General features: G+C 56.6%; 6 protein-coding genes across 6 annotated transcripts; 3 read left to right on the plus strand and 3 right to left on the minus strand.

Annotated features, from left to right (window-relative positions):
* Positions 1-509: 509 nt before the first annotated feature.
* On the plus strand, positions 510-3377 carry KVR01_006602 (uncharacterized protein; the record flags this gene model as incomplete). The annotated part of the gene is made up of 4 exons (XM_044787276.1): positions 510-573; positions 726-1321; positions 1401-2481; positions 2551-3377. The coding sequence occupies 4 exons, from the start codon at positions 510-512 to the stop codon at positions 3375-3377; spliced, it is 2568 nt and encodes an 855-aa protein (XP_044644033.1).
* Positions 3378-4010: 633 nt separating this feature from the next.
* Positions 4011-5691, minus strand: KVR01_006979 (U2 snRNP complex subunit HSH49). The gene is made up of 2 exons (XM_044787487.1): positions 5356-5691; positions 4011-5284 (listed from the first exon to the last, which is right to left on the minus strand). Exons 1-2 carry the CDS (start codon positions 5367-5369, stop codon positions 4129-4131), a joined length of 1170 nt encoding a protein of 389 aa, XP_044644410.1. The 5' UTR covers positions 5370-5691; the 3' UTR covers positions 4011-4128.
* A 1495-nt stretch (positions 5692-7186) lies between these two features.
* On the plus strand, positions 7187-8467 carry KVR01_006860 (uncharacterized protein). The gene is made up of 2 exons (XM_044784397.1): positions 7187-7374; positions 7445-8467. Exons 1-2 carry the CDS (start codon positions 7263-7265, stop codon positions 8287-8289), a joined length of 957 nt encoding a protein of 318 aa, XP_044644291.1. The 5' UTR covers positions 7187-7262; the 3' UTR covers positions 8290-8467.
* A 298-nt stretch (positions 8468-8765) lies between these two features.
* Positions 8766-12496, minus strand: KVR01_006796 (uncharacterized protein). The gene is made up of 2 exons (XM_044794526.1): positions 11310-12496; positions 8766-11258 (listed from the first exon to the last, which is right to left on the minus strand). The coding sequence occupies exons 1-2, from the start codon at positions 12219-12221 to the stop codon at positions 9333-9335; spliced, it is 2838 nt and encodes a 945-aa protein (XP_044644227.1). The 5' UTR covers positions 12222-12496; the 3' UTR covers positions 8766-9332.
* Positions 12497-12694: 198 nt separating this feature from the next.
* On the minus strand, positions 12695-14680 carry KVR01_006854 (uncharacterized protein). The gene is made up of 4 exons (XM_044794675.1): positions 14205-14680; positions 13991-14145; positions 13547-13861; positions 12695-13490 (listed from the first exon to the last, which is right to left on the minus strand). Exons 1-4 carry the CDS (start codon positions 14387-14389, stop codon positions 13189-13191), a joined length of 957 nt encoding a protein of 318 aa, XP_044644285.1. The 5' UTR covers positions 14390-14680; the 3' UTR covers positions 12695-13188.
* Positions 14681-15703: 1023 nt separating this feature from the next.
* On the plus strand, positions 15704-19273 carry KVR01_006550 (uncharacterized protein). Its single transcript, XM_044790354.1, has 4 exons — positions 15704-16783; positions 16839-16936; positions 16992-18418; positions 18482-19273. The coding sequence occupies exons 1-4, from the start codon at positions 16408-16410 to the stop codon at positions 18741-18743; spliced, it is 2163 nt and encodes a 720-aa protein (XP_044643981.1). The 5' UTR covers positions 15704-16407; the 3' UTR covers positions 18744-19273.
* The last annotated feature ends 242 nt before the right edge of the window (positions 19274-19515 follow it).

Below are 19515 nucleotides of genomic sequence, written 5' to 3' on the forward strand. Positions count from 1 at the left end.
TCTAGTTGTCGATGGGGGGAGGACGGGAGGCAGGATGAGGAGAGTGGGGGGCTGGCTCAATATCAATTTGGATTTGGAATGGGCGCCTGCTTGGCCCCATCCCCAGGCAGTACTTTATATACTATTCGAAGTATTGGGACGAAAGATCCGCTTGTGATATACTGCCGAACTGTTTGTTTGCTTGAGACTGCACAATGTCAGAGACCAAATGTCATGGCATTACATAAGCACGGCACCGACCTCGTCTGGCCGCTGTCAGCCTTCCTTGCCTGGCACCCCCCGCCTAACAAGTCGTCTCTGGTCCGACCCCAAGCTTTGGTTCTGGAGCTAGCTGCGCGGCGCGAGGCTACTGCCACTGCTACGTACAACACGGTCCAGCAAATAGCTCTGGTTCCACTTTCGGAGCTGACGTCGCGAAACTTAACCCCCAATACTTTTCGTTATCGACAACACACCCACTCACTTCCTTTTCGTTGTTCAATTCAATTGCAGGCAGTGACCTACAAGAAATGGCCGACTACGACCGCAGACAGGGCGGCGGAGGGTACAATCCGCGGAAGAGACGATACAGGGGTAAGTCAAGCAAGCAGCCAGCTTGAGCTCCCATTCCGCCATGTCTGGTCTCTTGTACCCCAAGCATCTGCTCACTTGCACGCATGTGATGCGAGGCATGTGATGCGAGCACCTTGCATTCAGACACTGATCATGGCCGCCCGCAAACGCAGAGGATGACGACCACCACCAGTCCTACCGCGACCAACGCGGCCCGCGCCGCCGCCACGAGCCCCCCGTCCCCTCCCGCCTGCGCAAGCAGATCATCGACCTGGCCGACAGCCCCCTCCGCCGCGTCCAGGAGGAGGTCAATGGCGTCGCCCACCTCCTGGCCGACAACTACGACGACGAGCGGCTGCGCGCCAACTTTGTCGACCTGGTCCTGCAGCTCGCCGTCGAGCAGCCCCTCAAGACACCATTCGCCGCTGCTGTTGTGCTGGTCGTCAACACCCTGACGCACAAGCCGCCTCCCACCCAGGCGGCTGCCAACGGCGGGGACGATGGTCTCGACACTAATATGGAGAACGGCGGACAGGACCAGTCAGCGGCCGTGGAGCCCCAGCCCACCAGCGGTGTTGTGGATGATCTGCTGGCCAAGGCCGCTGCTCAGGTCGAGGAGAAGGTCAGGCTGGGCGAGTGGCGCGCCGTGAAGCTCTACCTCAAGTTGCTTGCGTGCTTGCAGAGCTGTCTGGAGGGCGACGGTGTCTTCCCTATCCTCGAGGACCTCTTCAACCAGGCTGTCGAGCTGCAGACTGCCAACAATGAGGATGTAAGTAGCTCCCACCTCATCTACGACTCGGATGGCCATGCTCAATAACGGATCAACTAATTTCTTATTCTGGTTGTAGACCATCGGTACCGAGTTGGTCAAGATCATCCTCCTTACAATACCCTACGCAGTCTCGGCCGCACCCGAAAAGACGGAGAAGCTTGCTACGGAGCTCCTGGACAAGACGGAGGTCATTGCTGGGGAGCCACACGCCCTGCAGAACCTGATTGATCCATTCCACCCAGAGGCGGACGAGAAAAGCCCTGCTGCAACCATGAGCTTCCTGGGGTTACTGCAGACGCAGTTGCAAGCTGAGGCGAGCAGCGGGTGGAAGCTGGCGTGCTTGCCGAGGCCGTGGAAGATGCCGCTGGAGGAGGTGGAGCAGCAGGAGAAGCTCGACAACTGCCCTCAGCACAAGCTGCCCGCCATCACAATCCCCGAGACTCTGATCGCCGGGCCGAGGCCCTTGTTCCCAGAGATCTTCTTCTCTGTGTACATGGGCCAGGAAATCGAGTCGGTTCCTCCGGTTACGAGCATCGCAGCATCTCTGATACGCGACAATCTGGTAGACACGATTAATGTTCTGCATTTCAACCGAACTGTCGCCGCCAGACGGCTGATCGATATCGACAACTACTTCGCCGAGGGGACTTTCGTCAGCCGGGCCACGCCTTTCGACCAGATTCGAGACGTGCCCGAAGGGAAATCCACCTGGAAGCCCGAAGACGTTGTGGTCGATGCTGTGTTCTCTCAGCTATTCCTGCTGCCTGCTCCAGAGCAGAAGCTTGTCTACTACCACTCCGTGCTCACCGAGGCCTGTCGGATCGCCCCAGCGGCCATCGCACCTAGTTTCGGCCGAGCGATAAGATTCCTCTACCGGAACATTGGTCGCCTTGACATTGAGCTGGGCCAGCGCTTTACCGACTGGTTCTCGCACCACCTGAGCAACTTTGGTTTCACATGGAAGTGGACCGAGTGGACTGCGGACGTCAAACTGCCAAATCTGCACCCTTGCAAGGCATTCATCATGGGCGCCATCGACAAGGAGATCCGGCTGAGCTTCGCTGGCCGGATCAGGAAGACTCTCCCTGAAGGCTACCAGGAATTAGTCCCTCCTGAGAAGGACGTTGAAGAGCCTCCTTTCAAGTTTGAGAAGGATGGTGAGTAACTGCATAATTTCTCGGTGACAACACGTGTGAGGCGAATGTGTACTGACTATCCTTCCCCAGACACGCCATTCGCACAGGAGGGCCGCGAATTGGCACAACTGCTGAAGCGCAAAGCCTCAGACGAGGACATCCAGCCCGTCATCGAGCGGATCCACTCCCTCGCCATCGACCAGGGCCTGGACCCTCTCGTGGCCAGCACCGACGTTTTCACCACGGCGGTTCTCTCCATCGGCAGCAAGTCCCTCTCCCACGTGCTGGCCGCCATCGAGCGCACCAAGGAGCGTCTGATGGACGCGGGCGCGACGTCGGAGCCGGCCCGCGCGCAAATCATCACGGCGGTCATGGACTTCTGGAGCGCACACCCTGGCGTGGCCATCACCATCATCGAGAAACTCCTCAACTACAGCATCGTCAGCCCCTCGGCCGTGGTGCAGTGGGCGCTGGTCCGCCACGCCGGCGAGACGCGTGGCGAGGCCCTCGCCCGCAGCCACATCTATGAGCTGGTATTCAACACCATCAACAAGGTCACCAAGCGCATGCGCGAGGTCGTCGCTTCCGCCAACACGCCGGCCGCCGGCGCCGCCGAGGCCAAGGCCGAGGGCGGTGGCGAGGACACCAACATGACCTCCGAGCTGGAGGACGCCAAGAAGCGCGAGGCGCAGGCGGCGCGCGACCTCTTCCGCACCACGGAGGATGCCCTCGTCGCGTGGGCCTCTGGCGCCAAGGACGAGCTCATGGAGGACGCGGGCGGGCTCTCTGATTCCGAGAGGGAGGAGCGCGATCGTCTTGTCAGGCGGTGGGGGGACCGCTGGTTGCGGGTCGTCAGGAGGAGGGCTGCTATCGAGGAGACTTTCTTGCTTGAGGCGGAGAAGAACACCAAGGCTTGAGCTATGTATTTTGTTTTCCCCCAGGGGCCTGGGTTGAGGGTAGGTGAGGCTTGCGCGGTTGATGGTTGGTCCAATGGCCGGGAAAAGAATTAGGGACTACCGGGGAGGCTCTGAGGGTCCCAGGGCCCCCCCTTGAGAATTAGATCTGGGCAAAATTTGCAGCTGCTATCTTCATTCTGGCTGACTTGTCCATCAGGTCTTAGGTGCTTGTCCCTTTATCCATTGCAGACTCCTTCCTGCTGGACACATATGCTCGGCCTGTGGCGGAGAGAAAACAGGTGGGTCACATTTGACAGGTAGGTAGCTTAGGCACCAAAAAAGGGCAGGAAAAAAAGGCTTCGAAGACTGGCAATTCTTTCCAGAAATGTTCATTGTGCGAGTTTCTTGTAAAACAAGGTCATGCGCTGCTACGGAACATATCCAGGGAGGCTCTAGGGAGGCTCTCTTAGTAAGGTATCTTGTGAGAGATCATCTTGCAAGAGGTCGTCTTATAGGTGGTCATCGATTAGGAGCATGCCTTCCTTGTGCGAGTTATCTTAGAGGTCATCTTGTGGGAGGAAGGTATCCTGTAGGACAGCATCTTACAAAAGGGTAGTCAGACCCGGGATCCAAGTTAGTACGTCACATGTCGGATTTCAGAAGGGTATCATGTGGGATTTAGCTAACTATTTTGCTGAATGTGCTCCTTGCCCAGCCTTTCTAACTAACTCCGAAAAGATTATGCATAAGAAGGAAAGCATGCCATCACGTCCTAACGGCGCCCAAACCCAGGAGGAGCCTGCCCAGGCGGCGGACCACCGAAGCCCGCAGGCGGGGGCATGAACCCAGGAGGCGGAGGCGGCGTGCCGTTGGGAGCTCCAAAACCGGCCGGAGGGGGCACACCGAAGCCGGGGGGGCCAGCACCGCCAGCACCCGGGGGCGCGCCCGGACGGCCTGGGTGGAATTCGCTCGGCATGGCGCCGAAACCGACTGACGGCACGGGCGGACGGGCAGGCAGGCCCGGGACTGCGGGAGGCAGGCCACCGGCGCCGCGTCCGAAACCCGGGGGCACCATGGGAGGCTGGTGGGGGAGCCCGGCGTGGCCTGGGTCGAATCTGGGGGGCATACCGGCCCCTGCTGGCGGGGCGGCTGCGATTGGGGGCACGGGTGGTGCGAAGCCGCTGGGGATGCCCATGGGCGGCATGCCGGGCGAGGGGGTTGGGCCTGGTGGTGGGATGGCGGGCGCGTCGGCGCCGTTGGCAGCTGATGTGGCGGGGGCGGTGGAGTTGGAGGCGGACATGAGGAAGGCTGGCGGGAGGGGCTGCTGCTCCGGGACGACGTTGTGCTTCTTGCCCTCTGCGGCGAGCTTGCGCTCGGCCTCGTCGCCGTGGCGCTCGCCCTTGCCGTCTTTCTTGTAGGCGTACTCGACGGTGATCTGCTTGCTGAGGAGGTACTGGCCGCTCATGGTCTCCCTGGCGGCATCAGAGGCCTCGAAGGAGTCGTAGGACACGAAGCCGTAGCCCTTGCTCAGGTTGTTCTGGTCGCGGATGACGGTGGGCGGGGCGACGAGGGTGCCGAACTGGGAGAAGGTGTCGAAGAGGATCTTCTCGTCGACCTGCTGGTCCAGGTTGTTGACGAAGAGCTCGGCGCCGATGTCGGTGGGCTTCTGCTTGTCGGCGCTGGCCTTGTTGACGCGGATGGGCTTCTGGTGCAGGCGGATGCCGTTGAGGACCTTGGAGGCGTAGTCGGCGCTCTCGGGGGTGTCGAACTCGACGAAGCCGTAGCCCTGGTGCGTCCGCGAGACGCGGTCCATGGGCATGTGCACGTTGTAGACGGGGCCCATCTGCGTCATCAGCTCCCAGAGGTTGCCCTCGCTGACGCGCTCGTCGAGGTTGCCGACATAGACGGTGGCGTCCTTGTTCTGCTCCCTGCAGTCGCGTGCCCGCATGTTAGAAGACTCTGAACTTGATGGGAGGAAGCTTGGTTGGTTGATGCATACCAGTGCTTGGCCATGACGAAGACCTTTTCTTCTGGGACGACGCTCCTTCCTGCCTGGTGGCTTTGTCGAGGTCTGCCGGCGAAGTGTACAACAGCAGCGACGGTTTGAAGGTACCTTTCTCCTTCAGCAAGAAGGTTTGACTCGGCCAGGGACTTTCCGTTGGTCAGCTCGGGTGCTTGTTTCCCTTTCAGGTAGTAGTTTGCTTATCTTATCGGTGGGAGGGCGTGAACAGTTGGGGTTGTCGACCGCGACCGCAGCCATGGACTCAATTTATATTCATATTCGCCAAGGAAGTTATTCAATGTCTTAATATGTGTCCTCAGTTGTCTAGGTACTCATGTCAACAGTTCTGGTCGATGGTACCGCTGAAGATCAGTTCTGCCATTTGAAGGCAACAATGGTACCCGAAGCGGTTAGTGCGTTTCTGGGGGTCAGTTCGGCAAGGTACTAGGAAGTGTCTTCATTTGAGAACTGTCTGCGCAACCTGTGTTACGTGTGAGGACCGAGTAGCAAAAAATTCAAAATTTTACACCATGTGAGATCAATATTGACAGATGAGAAGTTACAGAGAGACTGGTCGTGTTGATGTTGTCTAAATACATACAACAAGGGTCAATGAGACTTGGTTAAAATGGGCCATCTGCCGCTCGGCTAGTGGGCCTCCCAAAACTTGGAGCTCCCTGGTCCAAGCTTCCAGCAGGGGGCTCTCATTCATCGAACAAACTGAGAATTCAACCCCGGAGTCGACGTCAGTCAACCTCATTCTCAACCGCCCACAAGCCCCATCAAGCCGTCGCAAACCACCGCTCTTCTCTCTAGTCTCCCATTCCTGGTTGAGCGCTTTCAAAAACCTCAAGATGTTCACTCTGTCCGAGGAGTCCAAGGTGCGATGCGGTCAGCGATGGTGATGCATTGGGCGCAGGGACTGACCAGGTCACGACAGGAGCGCATCGGCAAGCTCATCGACGTTGCCCGAGTTGCCATCCACTAGTATGTCACGTTGAGGACTTCATGACGTGAAGAGGTCTGCATACTAACGGTCAAACAGCGGCTACCTGCCCATGGTCCTGTACCTTGGTATGATCACTTGAGGAAGACCCAGGGAACTGAAAACAAATGGGCTCTAATTTCGAATGCAGGCTACACCCGAAGCGAACCCCGACCATCTCTGCACCGGTATGATATTCCGGATCCCAACTTGCTCATTTCTTGGCCATTCATCTAATGCGAACACAGCCTGCTGTCCCCGCTCTCTTAAGTGTGAGTTGAGGCAGAACCTCTGGAGGGAAACGATGTTGGAGGTGTACAGCACCGGTATGATATGAAGCAGTGCCCAGTATTGGGCTCAAAGCGCATGGCCTCGATGAGTACTGGTGGACTCTCACTGTCTGTGAGGCACGGGAAAGGGTTGGGCGAGGCGGACATGGCATCGACCATCGCGGGCGCCAGGGTCTGAACAAGTGGCAGGAATCGCGCCTCTTGTCTGTATAATATTCTTCTGACGAATGGATCACGACTAGACCACTCTATTGAAACCAAGATACCAAGCATTCAGGCAGCGAAGTCACCTACACTCGTAGCCCGCCTGTCGGGGCTGGCACTCTCTGTGCGCGTGGTGCAGACTGAGACTGGGACAACCCCTTTGCTTTCCATAGGGCAATTTCCTACAAGACAACACGCAGAGGTAGATGGGCCATTGGGGATCTGGTTGGAGAAGTGGCGATGTTGTGGCAATGGTGCATGTCCACCGCGGCTTCCCCGGCTACTTTGGCGGCTTATCGGGCCAGAAATTTGTCGATAAGAAACCTCGGGCTCGATAACGTCACTCACTCACAACAACAGCGTACAAGTAACTCCATGTGCCAATCGCCCTGCGGCATGCCGTGTCAACAAAATCCCTCGTCATAATGGAGAAGAAGGATGTAGGGGGTAGCGTTGAACTCATCGCCGGTTTCGCGGGAGGCATTGCCTCGTCGCTGGCCACGCACCCGTTGGATGTCATTAAGACGCGTCTGCAGGGTGAGTCCTCTCCCGAATGCAACGCAGGGCTGGCTGTGCTCCGTTCCAGATGCTAACACTCGGCCCACAGTGCATCAGTCCAAACCAGGCTCGACGAATTCGCGGCCGCTCACTACCATTGACGTCGCCCGGAGCTTCAGAAAGGCCAAGAACCCGCTCACCGCGGCTTACCGTGGCGCATCCATCAGCCTGGTCGCCAACTCTGCGTCGTGGGCCTGTTTCTTTCAGTTCAAAGACATGTTCGAGCGCCATATTGTCTCCCAAGGGTACCATGGCATGACCTCGGGCAAGAAGCCAAACAACATGGGCTACTTCGTCTCCTCGGGCCTCGCGGGCATCGCAACCTCGTGCATCACGAACCCGCTGTGGGTCATCAGGACGCGCATCACGTCCACCGCCAGGGAGAAGGCCGGGGCATACCCCAACATGCGTGCCGCTGCCATGCATATCTATCAGGGTGAGGGACTCGGAGGTTTCTACAAGGGTCTGGGTATCGCTTTCGTCGGCACCTCCCATGGAGCCATCCAATTCACCATATACGAACGGCTGCGCAACAAGTACATTAAGAAGCAGCAGCGGGAACACAACCAAAACCCCGAGAAACTAGCCGACGAGACCACGGTGGCCATCTCCACCCTCTCCAAGGTGGTCGCTCACGTGGCTACATTTCCGCATACGGTCGTGAGGAACCGCCTCCAGAACCAGAGTGACACCAGCACCTACGGAAAAGGCATCCTCGGCGTCGGGAGGAGGATGTGGCAGGAGAGTGGGATCAGGCCCTTCTACAGAGGGGTGGTACCCACTGTGTTGAAGACCCTGCCGGCAACTTGCGTAATGTTGCTCGTCGTCGAAAACCTCCGGTACTACCTGCCTCGATGGCTCGCTGATACCGAAGATCGTGTTTCCCGGGAGTGAGCCTATCTCGAGGGAGTGACGGGGATTGCATGTTAAGAAAGCGAATGTGTTTTATTGACTGGAAAGCGAAGGAAAATCAAGATGATACCCTATAGATTTAGATTTAGCGAACTAGACAGCACCGCTCAGGCTCAGCACAGATAGAGGCTCAAGCAGGAAATGCACTCTTCTTTTGTCACACGTCTCTGACTCCGCCGTCACGGCTCTCTTCCCCAGCCTTCTATGGACAGGCCACTATACCTAGTATTCCCTCTTTTAGGACACCCTCTCATAGAGATCTGTCCTATAGTACACTCCTACGAGTTTCTATAGAGAAACCTACTACAGAAGGTAGTTACGTAGATACCTAGGAAGCAGCTCAGCCACAGGGGCTCCGCTATGATGTAGTAATATTTCCGAAGGTGTGCCGGTGGTATGGTAATAGAATATGTGGTGCATATTGGTTCACGACCAGCAGCAAAACATTTCCAGGACTGCTTGCCGTGCCAACGAGACTCTCTATTGTGCTATTCTGACACAAGAAGCGAAGACACCGCTCCAGAAACCACCTCAATACCTTTTGTTCCTCATAATACACTCTCAAAGATAGAATCCCTTCCATCTCATTATGAATTCCTGTGGTGCCGTCAACATAATGATCGTGACGGTTCTTGACCAACTCCCCGACAACTCCTGCAATGGATGGAACGTATCAACCATCTCAACCCAATCTACTCAAGCTGCTTCGGTGGCCAGAGAGAAAAGGAAATGCAAAAAGTAAATATCCTTTCCTGAAACCCAGTGCTCCTCAAAGAAGATAAGTTTGGCTATTTTTCCCACTTGAGCGTGAAGTTTCGGTCCGCGTACATCTTCTTTGCGTGCTCCATAAGCAGCGCAACTTCTCAACCATAAGTCATTCCACAAAGACAAGGTGAATGACTCCGGCCAGAGGCGGTCGGGGGATGGTCCTACTGCTGTTTTACCCTACCTCCTGATGAGCCTCGCCGTTATTGCCGACGCCACCTGCCATCGTTGCCGCTCGACCAACATCAGCCCCAGATACATCACCGCTGCGCCTCCCGAACCAGCGCCCTCATCTGCGGCGGCAAAGGGGGCATAGGCGGCGGGTCGACAGGCGGGCCCCCAATAGCACCGCCGCCCCCGCCCCTGCGCATAGACGACATGGACCCGGACCGGGCCCGCGTCTGCTTCTGCAGCAGGACTTGCTGGTACTGTTTCTGCTGGTGCTGGTGCTGCTGCTGCTGCTGCATCAGCTGGTACTGGTGGTTCCGGCCCCTCTCGCCGCCGCTCGTGCTCGGCCGGCTGGAAGGCAAAGGGAGCGAGGGCCGCTGCAGCGGCGGCAGCATGTTGTTGCCCCTGGCGCCGGGCACCTCGAGGAACTTGGGGCTGCCGCTGCCGGGGCCGCCCGTGGGCGACGGCGTCCCCGTCTCGGCCCACCGCGATACCGCGCGGTAGTTCCTCGCGATGTCGCCCAGCGTCGACTGCGCCGTGACCCGCGTGGCGACCTGGCGCAGACCCCCTCGCGCCGGCTGTGGTGCCCCGTAGTGGTGGCGCTGGGACTGTGCCACCCCGGAGCTGGTGCTGGGCCGCTGTTGCTGTTTTGGTGTTGGTGAGAAGTTGCTGTTGTTCAGCCTCTCCAGGCGTTGTTGTTCGTACTTCTGCCTGGCGGTGTGTTCGACTGCGGATGGCAGCCATGACTTCACCTGCGCCTCTGGCCCCGGCCCGGGCTCTAGGTCCTCCTGAGGACTGCGTTCGGTTGGGCTGGCGATATTTGTGCTGGGCTGAGCTGGCAAGGGCACGGCGATGCCGACTCCCGCCTGGATCCCGTCGATCAGCGGTTGCAACCCTCCCTCGGTTTCGGTGCCAGTTGCAGGAGTCTTGGGGCGGGCTTGGTCGCTGCGTGGTTCTTGCGCAATAGCAGGTGTGTTTTCGTGTACGTCGACCACCAACTCCTCCTGGGTCGTAGTTGGAGCTTCAGTTGTGACGGCATCATCCTCCTTCAGCGCAGGCGGCAACGCCGACAGCCTCGGGTCCGGGATCCAATCCTTTCCGAACTCGTCGATTGGCTTTTCGAACCGCTCCATTTCCACCAAAGGCTGGAAGTCCCCGATGGTGTACGGTGTCTCATCAACAGACAACTTGATACGATGCTTCTGCCCAGGTATTTTCATATGGCTGATGCTCTTCCTCGGCTTATGCTTGACTGGCGTGATCTGTGGCGCGTCTTCCATCAGCCTCTTCCGCTGAGCCTCCCGGCGAGACTTGACCATATACCAGCTTCGCCAGCTGTGCACACGTGCAGTAAATCTGTTGGCGATGCTCGGGTCATCGGTGCAGAAGAAATGCACGAAGTTGGCTGAATCCGATGAAATTGTCTTTTGCTGCAGTTTAAGAGCATAGACGAATTTCTTTGGCGGTTTGAGGTTCTTAGTGACTCCAGCAGCACCTTGCCTTCCAAACGCATCTGTAGAAGACGCAGACTTGCTCATGAGCGTGTATATGTCGTACTCGGACAGATGACATAACCATTGAGCTGACTTGTCCCCGCTTGACTCGCCTTTCTTGGAGGAGATCATCTGTCCGTCATCGAGCAGCGTGATCCATCTCTTGCTCCACTTTCCCGGCCGCGACGAGTGGTGGAGCTGTAAGAAGAAGCCTGGTGGTGGTTCCAAGGTTGTTGGAACTGATGAGATGTCGAGATCCTTGTCACCATCGGAGTGTCCAGAGGGAACGATGAGCAACAGATTCTGAGCGTCGTGGTCCCATGAGTTTAACACGTCGCAGATGCGCTCGTATCGTCGGAGACGCCGCTCGAGGCCAAGCTGTGTGTAGCACTCATATACAAGACTGGAAGCCGTGTTGATATGCTGCGTGATAGACTCGGAGGCTTGGAACAAGATGTCCACCGGGCTGCTTTCGGCCACGGCGGTGAGATTCACTGTTACACCTCGGCAGCGGACAGCAACGTGCTGGATCCCAGTCAGTCCATGATCGTAATCTTTACAGACGGGTCAACTTACTCTTTCCTGGAAATGATGCGCAGACATTGGGGACATGGGCGGTGTTATGAGTTGGCCATGCCCTCCTTGCTCGATGAACGCCCTTGGTGGAAGGGAGGGATCCAGGCTGTGAGTGCGACTAATATCCACCGACGCGGTTGTCGACGAAGTCGGTGAGAGCGTGGCCGCCTTTGAATTTCTGGCCCTGTTGAAGAAGTTGAATTTCTCTAACACGGGGCTCTTGGGCTTAAGGGAGGGCGGAGATAATGAGACTGTCGACTGGGTCGCAACCAGCTGTTGGTGAAGCCTCGCGAGGTCCAGCTTCTTCTGCTCCGCCAGAATTCGATCCGTTTCGCACTCGAGTATGTTGGCCAAGCGATCAGATTCCTCCTTGCTCAACACCCGCCGTTCCTGCGCCTTCCACCTTTCATCTACCAGCTTCCATCTCTCCCTTTCCAGGTCGAAATCCCCGCGCACCGCAACGTCGGTCGTGACCGCAGTGGCCATGGCTGCAGGATTAGGAATAGGCGGAGACGGAGCTGCCCTAGGCGACAACAATCTGTCAGGCTCCTCACATTGCTGTTCGTTACCTGACACTGGAACCAATGGCTCCCTCGTAACCGTCGGCCGCGAGATGGTGCTCTGGTATCTTCTTAGATGAGGGACCGGGGGCACGGGTGGAACCGAGCATTGTTGAGTGAAAAGTTGGAGGTCCGATGTACATATTTGTCCCAAAGATTTGGAGCGTCTTTTGAGAGACGACTTCAAGGGAGGGCTCGGCTCCTTCGGTCGATCGAGCCTGTCATGGCCAAGCGCGTGGTCGATGGCTGCTCGTGACTCGGAAACGCTTTTGCCTCGTAATTGGCGGTACCGAGAAACAGGCTGGGTGTTGGCGGACATCGTGAGGACAGTCGTCCCAATAGCTTTCACCATCTTTTGGTGACAATAATATGGTTAATTTCCAGCTTACAGGCGTTGGCGGCTAGTGGTCGATCGTTTCCTCGCCTAGGCTTAGCCGACCAATATAACCTCGATCCCACTGCAACCTCTTCTATAACCAGCTCTTTCTCCGTGATAAGATCTCACGTGTCGACTTCAATGAGGAAAAAACAAACTTGGATGACGATGGGTTTGGGAACATGGTGGAGCCATCGGAGCGACAAGGTGAGAAAAATGTCGAGGTCCTAGGGTGGCTAAGTGGTTGGAAATCCCCCCTTCGCGCACCCAGCATTCCTGCGCGCGTGCCATTTTTGTGAGCACCCGCGGTCGTGTTGGCATGCAGCAGTACCAAAGTAGTAAGCACACAGCAATCTCCACCACTTTCTGCCGCAGGCGTCACAGAATTGCCACGGCTGTGCCTCTTTCACCATTGGAGGCATTCCCTCTGGGTCTCTGAGACTGCGCAATTTGTAGCGATAAAATTTCATTGGGCTATCGTCTTGCCAGGACGTAGTCTGTAACATCGGTGGCTTCTCATGAAGCCTGAATCTGATGCACATTCATGTTTTCTCTTTCCTGTTGATCGACGCGTAAGTCCTAATCGCACTTGAGATTCACGCCTAGGTGTGCTTGCTCTGAGTGCTGTCATCCAGATATATAAGGCCAGTGGACCAAGGGCCGTATATAATTGCTATTGACGACGCGACAAACACGGTCCATTAGGATGCCCCAATGCTCTTGTGAGGACCCGTGAGACCATTGATCCACGTGGAAAGCGGGTAGAGGACGAGGTTTTGGGGAGCCCAGCGGATACGTACACAGATGGTAGTCCTACTAAAGTCACACTCAGGTGAACGCCAAGCTCAATGTTACAATTCAAATTCCGCATCCCCATTACCTCGTAGACGGCAGCCGTTGGCCCGTCGTGACGTGAGAGCGCCGGAAGGGCTGGTCCGGTTCGTTATCTTCTGAAGGCGCGGACCTCACGTCTCCACCAGCCGGTGAAGTCTTGTGTTGAAACATCAATTCCGATGTCCTTCAAGGCCTTGGTGCTCAGGTGACAGTCAAAAGGTCTTTGTACGCTGGAATTAGGATCATTGCCCTGGGTGTTGGGCTCGATGCCATCGATGTTCAAGCCCATTATCTCACCAAATAGCTGACAGATTTCGTACTTGGTGTACTTGTCCTCGCTGGAAAACTGCAGGATCTTGGGCAAGCCGGCTCGCTCGCTCTCGGAGGCTGCACGGTACTTGACAGCAACATCTATGTAATGGTCAGCTCGTGGGAGTTGCGGATCTCATTGGTAGGAAGGATCTCACCGTGGCAGACCCTTCCGACATCCTCGGTGTTAGTAGGGTAGCGGAGAGCCCAGTGATCCATCTGAATCTTCTCTCCTTTCTGAGCTCTCCATACGGCATCCATCAGGACGTTGACCGCACTCTCGTTTGGCATATCGGCGTCGCCATATAGCACTGGTACCCTCAAGACGACACACAGACCGTCCTTGCCGGCGGCCGTGAATTCCTCCAAGGCCGCGTGTTCGCCGTCAAGTTTGGTCTGTCCATAGAGTGTGGTAGGACCGGTGGCGGCATCTGCCTGGTACGGGGCATCGCCAGGCTTGCCAGAGAACACATCTTTGCGGCGGCCTGGTTAGTGAAACCGCGAAACGAGCTCACTCATAGTCGCGAGACAAGGACTCAGGAGCGATCCAGCCCCTGAGACATGTCTCGATGCACGAGTGGGGACTGAGGACAAGTACATACAGTCTGTGGAAATGTAGATCAAGAATATATCACGCTCTGCACAAAGCTTCGCCAGGTGGCGAGTAGCCTCGACGTTGAGCTTCCGTGTTCCCTCGGGGTCCTTGTCGACCTTGTCCGGGAAGCGGTTCGCGGCCGAGTGCACGACTACCTGAGGCCTGCGTTGGTCATGTCAGTCGGGAACCCCTGGGAAGAAGAGCGGCAGGGTCTCGCGTACCTGGAATTGTCAAGGGCTTTCTCAACCTCTTCAGTCGAGGCCAAGTCAACCTTGAGGATTGTTGCGCCGTCTGCCCGGGACCATCCCGTGCCCCTGGCGGTCCAGTCCCTGCTCTCGAAGGCTTTCAAGACCTGTCGCCCTAGGAGCCCCGTAGCGCCAGTGATGAGTGCTTTCCTCTCGGCCATTTTGATCTAATTCGTGTGAGGTTCTGTTCCACGACCTGGAAGTACGAGTGTGGTGTTTTGTTTTGTTTTGTTAAAGATAAGATGGAAAGAGGCAGGCGGGGCTGTGATGTCGTCGTTGCTGCAGGGTAGAACGTCGGACCCTTGCTTTTCGCCGACACGTCACACAACACTTCCCGGTGACTCTGGTACTGATCTCCCATCGCCACCAAGCGACTTCCAGTCCTGTCGATCTGAATTATTGAATTGACAAAAAGAAAAGGCGTGAGCTGGTACGAGCCCCCCTGATCAGCTCCATTTGCCCCGGTCGTGCTGAGGGACCTAGCTGGATTAGGGTTAGGGGTGAGGTATCCCGAGGGCGGAGGACGGAGGGCTTCCGCGGGAAAGGCGCAGTGGCGCTCCAGATATGAGAATGTCTAATTGAGCGTGCAATCATCAATCAAGCCATCATTACCCAAATGTTGGATGACATTGATCTGTTGGCTTTGTGTTGCGCATGTTGATGAGCACTCATCGGCCCCATTGCTCGTGATGGACGCGTCTGAACACTGCTTCGAAGCTGGAACGGATAACAGTAGTTATGGGACACGAAGCTGTCAAGATAATTGGGCAGGTCAACTCTCATATTCTTTGTCTCATTACATTGATCGAGCTGGCATTCAGGCGGGCGAGCTCGCGTGTGTAATTATACGGTACTGTGGTGCGCGCCACATCGTGCTCCACGCAGTGGGCCGTTGGACAGTGGTCTAAGTGGCCTGGTCTGGGCCCTATGAGTGCTCCTGACATGTGATTCAGAGGAAGTTCTTCTCAGCCTGGAGTTATTCTTCGCGGGATGATGCTGTTGTCTGTGCTGTGGCCGCACTGCTGCATGTTGGGAAGCTTTCCTATCTGACAGTTCGGACATCAGAAATGCGGTGGGGTGTGACTCGAGCCTTGCAGGGTACACTCTTCAGTATGATACCTTGTCATAACTGAGGACACTCTCACAGAACCTAGTCCACTGACGTTTCTTGCACAGCAGAATCATGGCACTTCAGGACACACAATTATATATATGTGTGTGTGTATATGTATATGTCGGCTTCGTCGAAGCTGGACGAGCTGCTTCCACATGTCGGTGCAGGGGTTGAGAATCTCTCGGGCACCATTCCTATCAGGGCCTGCTGGGTGGGGAAGACAGACCCCTGCAGCTCCAGGCACATCCCTAGCCCCCTGTCCCTCCCGTCGCTGCCCACCATGAACAGCTTCCCAGCTGCCAGCTCCCCAACTAGCCTGTCTGCGCTTGGCAGCGGGTGTGGGTGTGGGTGTGGGCGTGTGCTTCTGCTTGGTGCTCGTGCCTCTGTGGCTCACCCTCGCAACGACCGGCCCTGCGACCGCAGCTTGACACACCCCTAATAACTTCAACCTCAACCTCAGCCTCAACCTCGCCCCTCACCCACACCCTCGCACTCGACCCAACCCCTCCTCCCCTCCGTCTCCGAGGCTCCTCGCCGTGACGTGTCCCAACCTGCCACCTCCTCTCCTTTAGGATCCCGACCCTCGCGGCCTGCCTCTCTCTGCATCCCTCCGCCCTCTCTTGGTCCCTCGGTGGCTGGACTTTCGGCGCTTCGATCGCGTGTTCTTGTTCCACATTCTACACAATAATCCTTCGAGCCCCGCGCCCCTCGCCCCTCGCCCCTCGCCTCCGAACCACCTCCATATAACTGACCGCCGACGAGACAAGCTCGAGCCACTCCTTCCGTCTTCCCTTCGCGCCTGCCCCCAGGTCTCTCGACAGGTGGTCATCGTCCTCGGGTGCTAGAGTCGCACACACGACGTGTTGCCCCGGCCAGACATCTGTGGCAGCAACGGGCTGCCAACGAGGCTTGTCCCACCAAGTCCCACACGACACTTCTCGTCGCCCGCTGTCACGGCTTGCGTGTGCGCGTGTGTGTCGTCGCGGCTAGCCATTGTCACTGATCAGCCTCCCTACAGCCAATCGGCCACGACCCCACCCGTTCCTCTCACGACGTGCTGCAGACATGTCGTCTCTCAAGGGCGATGACTTCTTCATCTCCGGACTCGCCACGTCACACGACGCCTCTCAATTGAAGGGGAACGTGGTCGCTGTCGATGCGACCTACTACTTGCGCCTCCTTCTCGAACGCTCACACGAACCTCTGATTCCCGCCGTGGGTGGACCCCTCGCTCTCGAGGACTGCATCGAGGTAGACCTGAACAAGTGGAAGGCCAATGACTGTACTCCTTTCTTCGTCTTTGATGGATGTCCCGTCAAGGGCCAGGATGAACTCTCGCTTGAACTAGGCCGGACCGCGAACGTTGGCACAAACGCCGCATGGGAGCTATATAACAATGCGCAGGCTCAGCCTGCTGTCGAGACCTTTGGACTGCACTCGGGTAAGAAACTCAATTGCCCACCGGGACGCCAGCACAATTTCTGATCCCTACATAGGCGCCTACCGTCTCGAGTCGTTCTACCCAACGCTCCAGAGCATCCTCAGAAAGCGCGGTCTGCATTTCTTGGTTCCGCCTTTCAAGGCTGTCTCACAGGTAATTTCGTCTCTTGGGCAAGAGGGTCGTAGATCTGCTCGCTGACCCTTCGCAGATCGCATTCTTCTCCAAGGTAGAGCAGATGTGCGGTGCAATCATGGGCCCCCGGGAGCTGCTCCTCTACCCCATCTCCGATGTCCTCATCCAGGCCATTGACTGGGACAGCAACAAGTTCTTGGCCGTGGACAAAGACGCGCTGAAACGTCATCTTAACGTCGATGATTCCATTCTGGTTGATGCGCTCCTCATCACAGGGACCTCATTCCTGCCACCCTTTCCAGCCAAAACTCAACAGCAAGCTCCAAACACAGTTAGGGACGCGGTGAACATGCTGAGGACCAATGGAAAGCACGTCAAGCAGGTCTGCCAAGCCTTCGATGACATACTCAAGAGCCAACAGCCCGACTGGTTCGAGAAGTACTGCAAGGCGCGCATGATTGTCGACCACTTTATTTACATAGCACTGAACGGCGCCGTGGAAATCGAGGCCAAGGACACCTTGACAGAGGATTCCCATGAGTACCTGGCCCTGCGTCTCCCTGACGAGCTTCACCACTACCTGAACACGGGTCTTATCGGACCTCGCTTGCTCAGCTATATCACGCACAGCAGGATCACGGTTCTGCCAACTCTGGATGGTGTCTCATCTAGCGAGTACAGGCAGCTTGTAACCCAAGCGTTGATGCCGGTGAGAGAGCTTGCACTCGGTCTTGTCGTGCCAAGACTTCACCGTGGATTTCACTTCAAGGACATCGAAGTTAGGGATTGGTTCTCCGACCCGGGACGGACTGCTATAATACGAAACAGCACCTTCCGCACGCCAAGCCCCAAGGTCGCGACCTGGGGCATCGAAGAGAAAGCAGTCAAGGAGCAGTTCCCGTCTTGGAGCCTCTCCGCCTCAGCCTCGAAAGACCGCTCGGGTTCTATCGCGTTTGAAGTCTCCGCCCTGCAGGCGCCTGGCTTTGCCAAGGCGACGGTTGGGAAAACAGGCAGCAAGCCCAAAGGCATCGACTCTCCACATCACATCGTGTCTACGGTGATGTGGCGATTTCTGCACCTGCGAGAGTACGTCGACGACTCTCACGAGCTCACATCTTGGGGCAAGGCTCTGGCCACAGCTCTTTCCGAGCTCGAACCGACCGTGAAGAAGTACCCGGACGTCACTGGGCTCCATGAAGCTTTACTCCTGGCATTAGAGCTCATCAGACTCGAGCAGCTCAATGGCAAGCCGCGCCAGGATGAGGGTGACGTCGACCCGTCTCTGCTTCTTCTCAGTCGCTCTGCTGTGCTCTTGAGACTCAGGCACGAAGCCATCGGCTATACAGGCCCCCTCCGCAAGGACATGCTCTCATTTGCATCGCAGGTATCAGCTGTTCGCGATGCGGACCGGGATCTGATTGAAGCCGTTCTAGTGCACATGTTCCTGAACAACCAGACTGAGAGAAAGCGAGAGCCCGCCGAATACTGGGACATAAGCAATGCGTGAGTACCAACCTTGTGTACCCACACGATGAACTTTGATTTTGCTAACCTGAACACAATCAGGCTCCCATTCGTCAACCGAAACTACAATGCCGCGATGGGCGTTGCCGTCAGAACCTACCTCGAGATGGACTCCGACGAACACCGCGACCTCGACAAATTCGCAAGTCTGTACTTCCCCAAGGCCAAGGCCATTCGAGAAGATGTCGAAGTCTTCTGTGCGTTCTTCAAGGCGCTGGTTGCGGGCATCAAGACCCTGGAACAGCAAGCAACGAAGGACGTCTGGGTCAAGGCCCAAGAGTTCCTTGAGTCTCGGACACAGTAGACTAGAAGCAATCAACTGCGCAATGATGGCGTTTTCAGGTCTGTACGCTGTGAGTGGCTGTCGCCAAGAGCGGTCGCCATGAATGATCAAGAAATCGACGTAGAGGTTAGACGTCGAATTGGCGTTGTATCAAAGGAGCTGGCTTGCCAGACCTGAGAAAATGCCAACAGCCACAATTGGGGCTCCTGGACATGGTATGACAATTGGCGACAAGTATATTTGGAAAGCGGCCATGATCGTGGACGGACCGCCCAAAAGACGTGGATTGATATCGGTGCTAGCAGGGGAGGCCGAGCTGAGCTGATGTGATTTTTGGACGCGTAGCGGTTGCTCACGCGAAGACGGACAAAGATACCAAGTAGCTTGCGGGCTCTACCCCATGAGAAGAAAGTGCCGTCGAAAGAGAAAAAAAAGGTGTGTTGGCTGTCCAACAAGCTAGGGCAAGGACAGTCCTGGGCTTCTGTCTAGGTCTACCTAGGTAGCCTAGGCAGGTACCTCTATAGCAAATGAAAAAAAGATTTTGAAAAGGAGAGAGGAAAGGACAGACTTTTGTCCGTTGTCAAGTCGTTGATCGCGAAGAAGGCTGGCTGGTGGGTGGGTAGCTTGCCGTCGGATGACTGAACACTTCCTCGCTCCAGCTTACCAAGAAGACGGGGTTTAAGCCTCGCGCTGAATAGTAGTGACACGACACCTGACAGGTCCGCGTCTTAGTGATGCTGTACTGACAAGAAATTAGATCCCGTCCCTCGGATCCCCCTTCGCCCGGGTAGAT

This window comes from Diaporthe batatas, assembly GCF_019321695.1.
Source record: "Diaporthe batatas strain CRI 302-4 chromosome Unknown Contig00007, whole genome shotgun sequence".
Lineage (NCBI taxonomy): Eukaryota > Fungi > Ascomycota > Sordariomycetes > Diaporthales > Diaporthaceae > Diaporthe > Diaporthe batatas.

Excerpts from the sequence above, each read along its gene's own strand:
- KVR01_006854 (XM_044794675.1), bottom strand. The coding sequence starts at position 14,389 with ATGGCCGAGAGGAAAGCACTCATCACTGGCGCTACGGGGCTCCTAGGG. Across the intron at positions 14,146-14,204 it reads AAAGCCCTTGACAATTCCAG|GCCTCAGGTAGTCGTGCACT; the intron begins GTACGCGAGACC and ends TGACCAACGCAG. Across the intron at positions 13,862-13,990 it reads GATCTACATTTCCACAGACT|ATGTGTTCTCTGGCAAGCCT; the intron begins GTATGTACTTGT and ends GCCGCCGCAAAG.
- KVR01_006860 (XM_044784397.1), top strand. The coding sequence starts at position 7,263 with ATGGAGAAGAAGGATGTAGGGGGTAGCGTTGAACTCATCGCCGGTTTC. Across the intron at positions 7,375-7,444 it reads CATTAAGACGCGTCTGCAGG|TGCATCAGTCCAAACCAGGC; the intron begins GTGAGTCCTCTC and ends CTCGGCCCACAG.
- KVR01_006796 (XM_044794526.1), bottom strand. The coding sequence starts at position 12,221 with ATGGTGAAAGCTATTGGGACGACTGTCCTCACGATGTCCGCCAACACC. Across the intron at positions 11,259-11,309 it reads CGCATCATTTCCAGGAAAGA|CACGTTGCTGTCCGCTGCCG; the intron begins GTAAGTTGACCC and ends ACTGGGATCCAG.
- KVR01_006550 (XM_044790354.1), top strand. The coding sequence starts at position 16,408 with ATGTCGTCTCTCAAGGGCGATGACTTCTTCATCTCCGGACTCGCCACG. Across the intron at positions 16,784-16,838 it reads GACCTTTGGACTGCACTCGG|GCGCCTACCGTCTCGAGTCG; the intron begins GTAAGAAACTCA and ends ATCCCTACATAG. Across the intron at positions 16,937-16,991 it reads CTTTCAAGGCTGTCTCACAG|ATCGCATTCTTCTCCAAGGT; the intron begins GTAATTTCGTCT and ends GACCCTTCGCAG.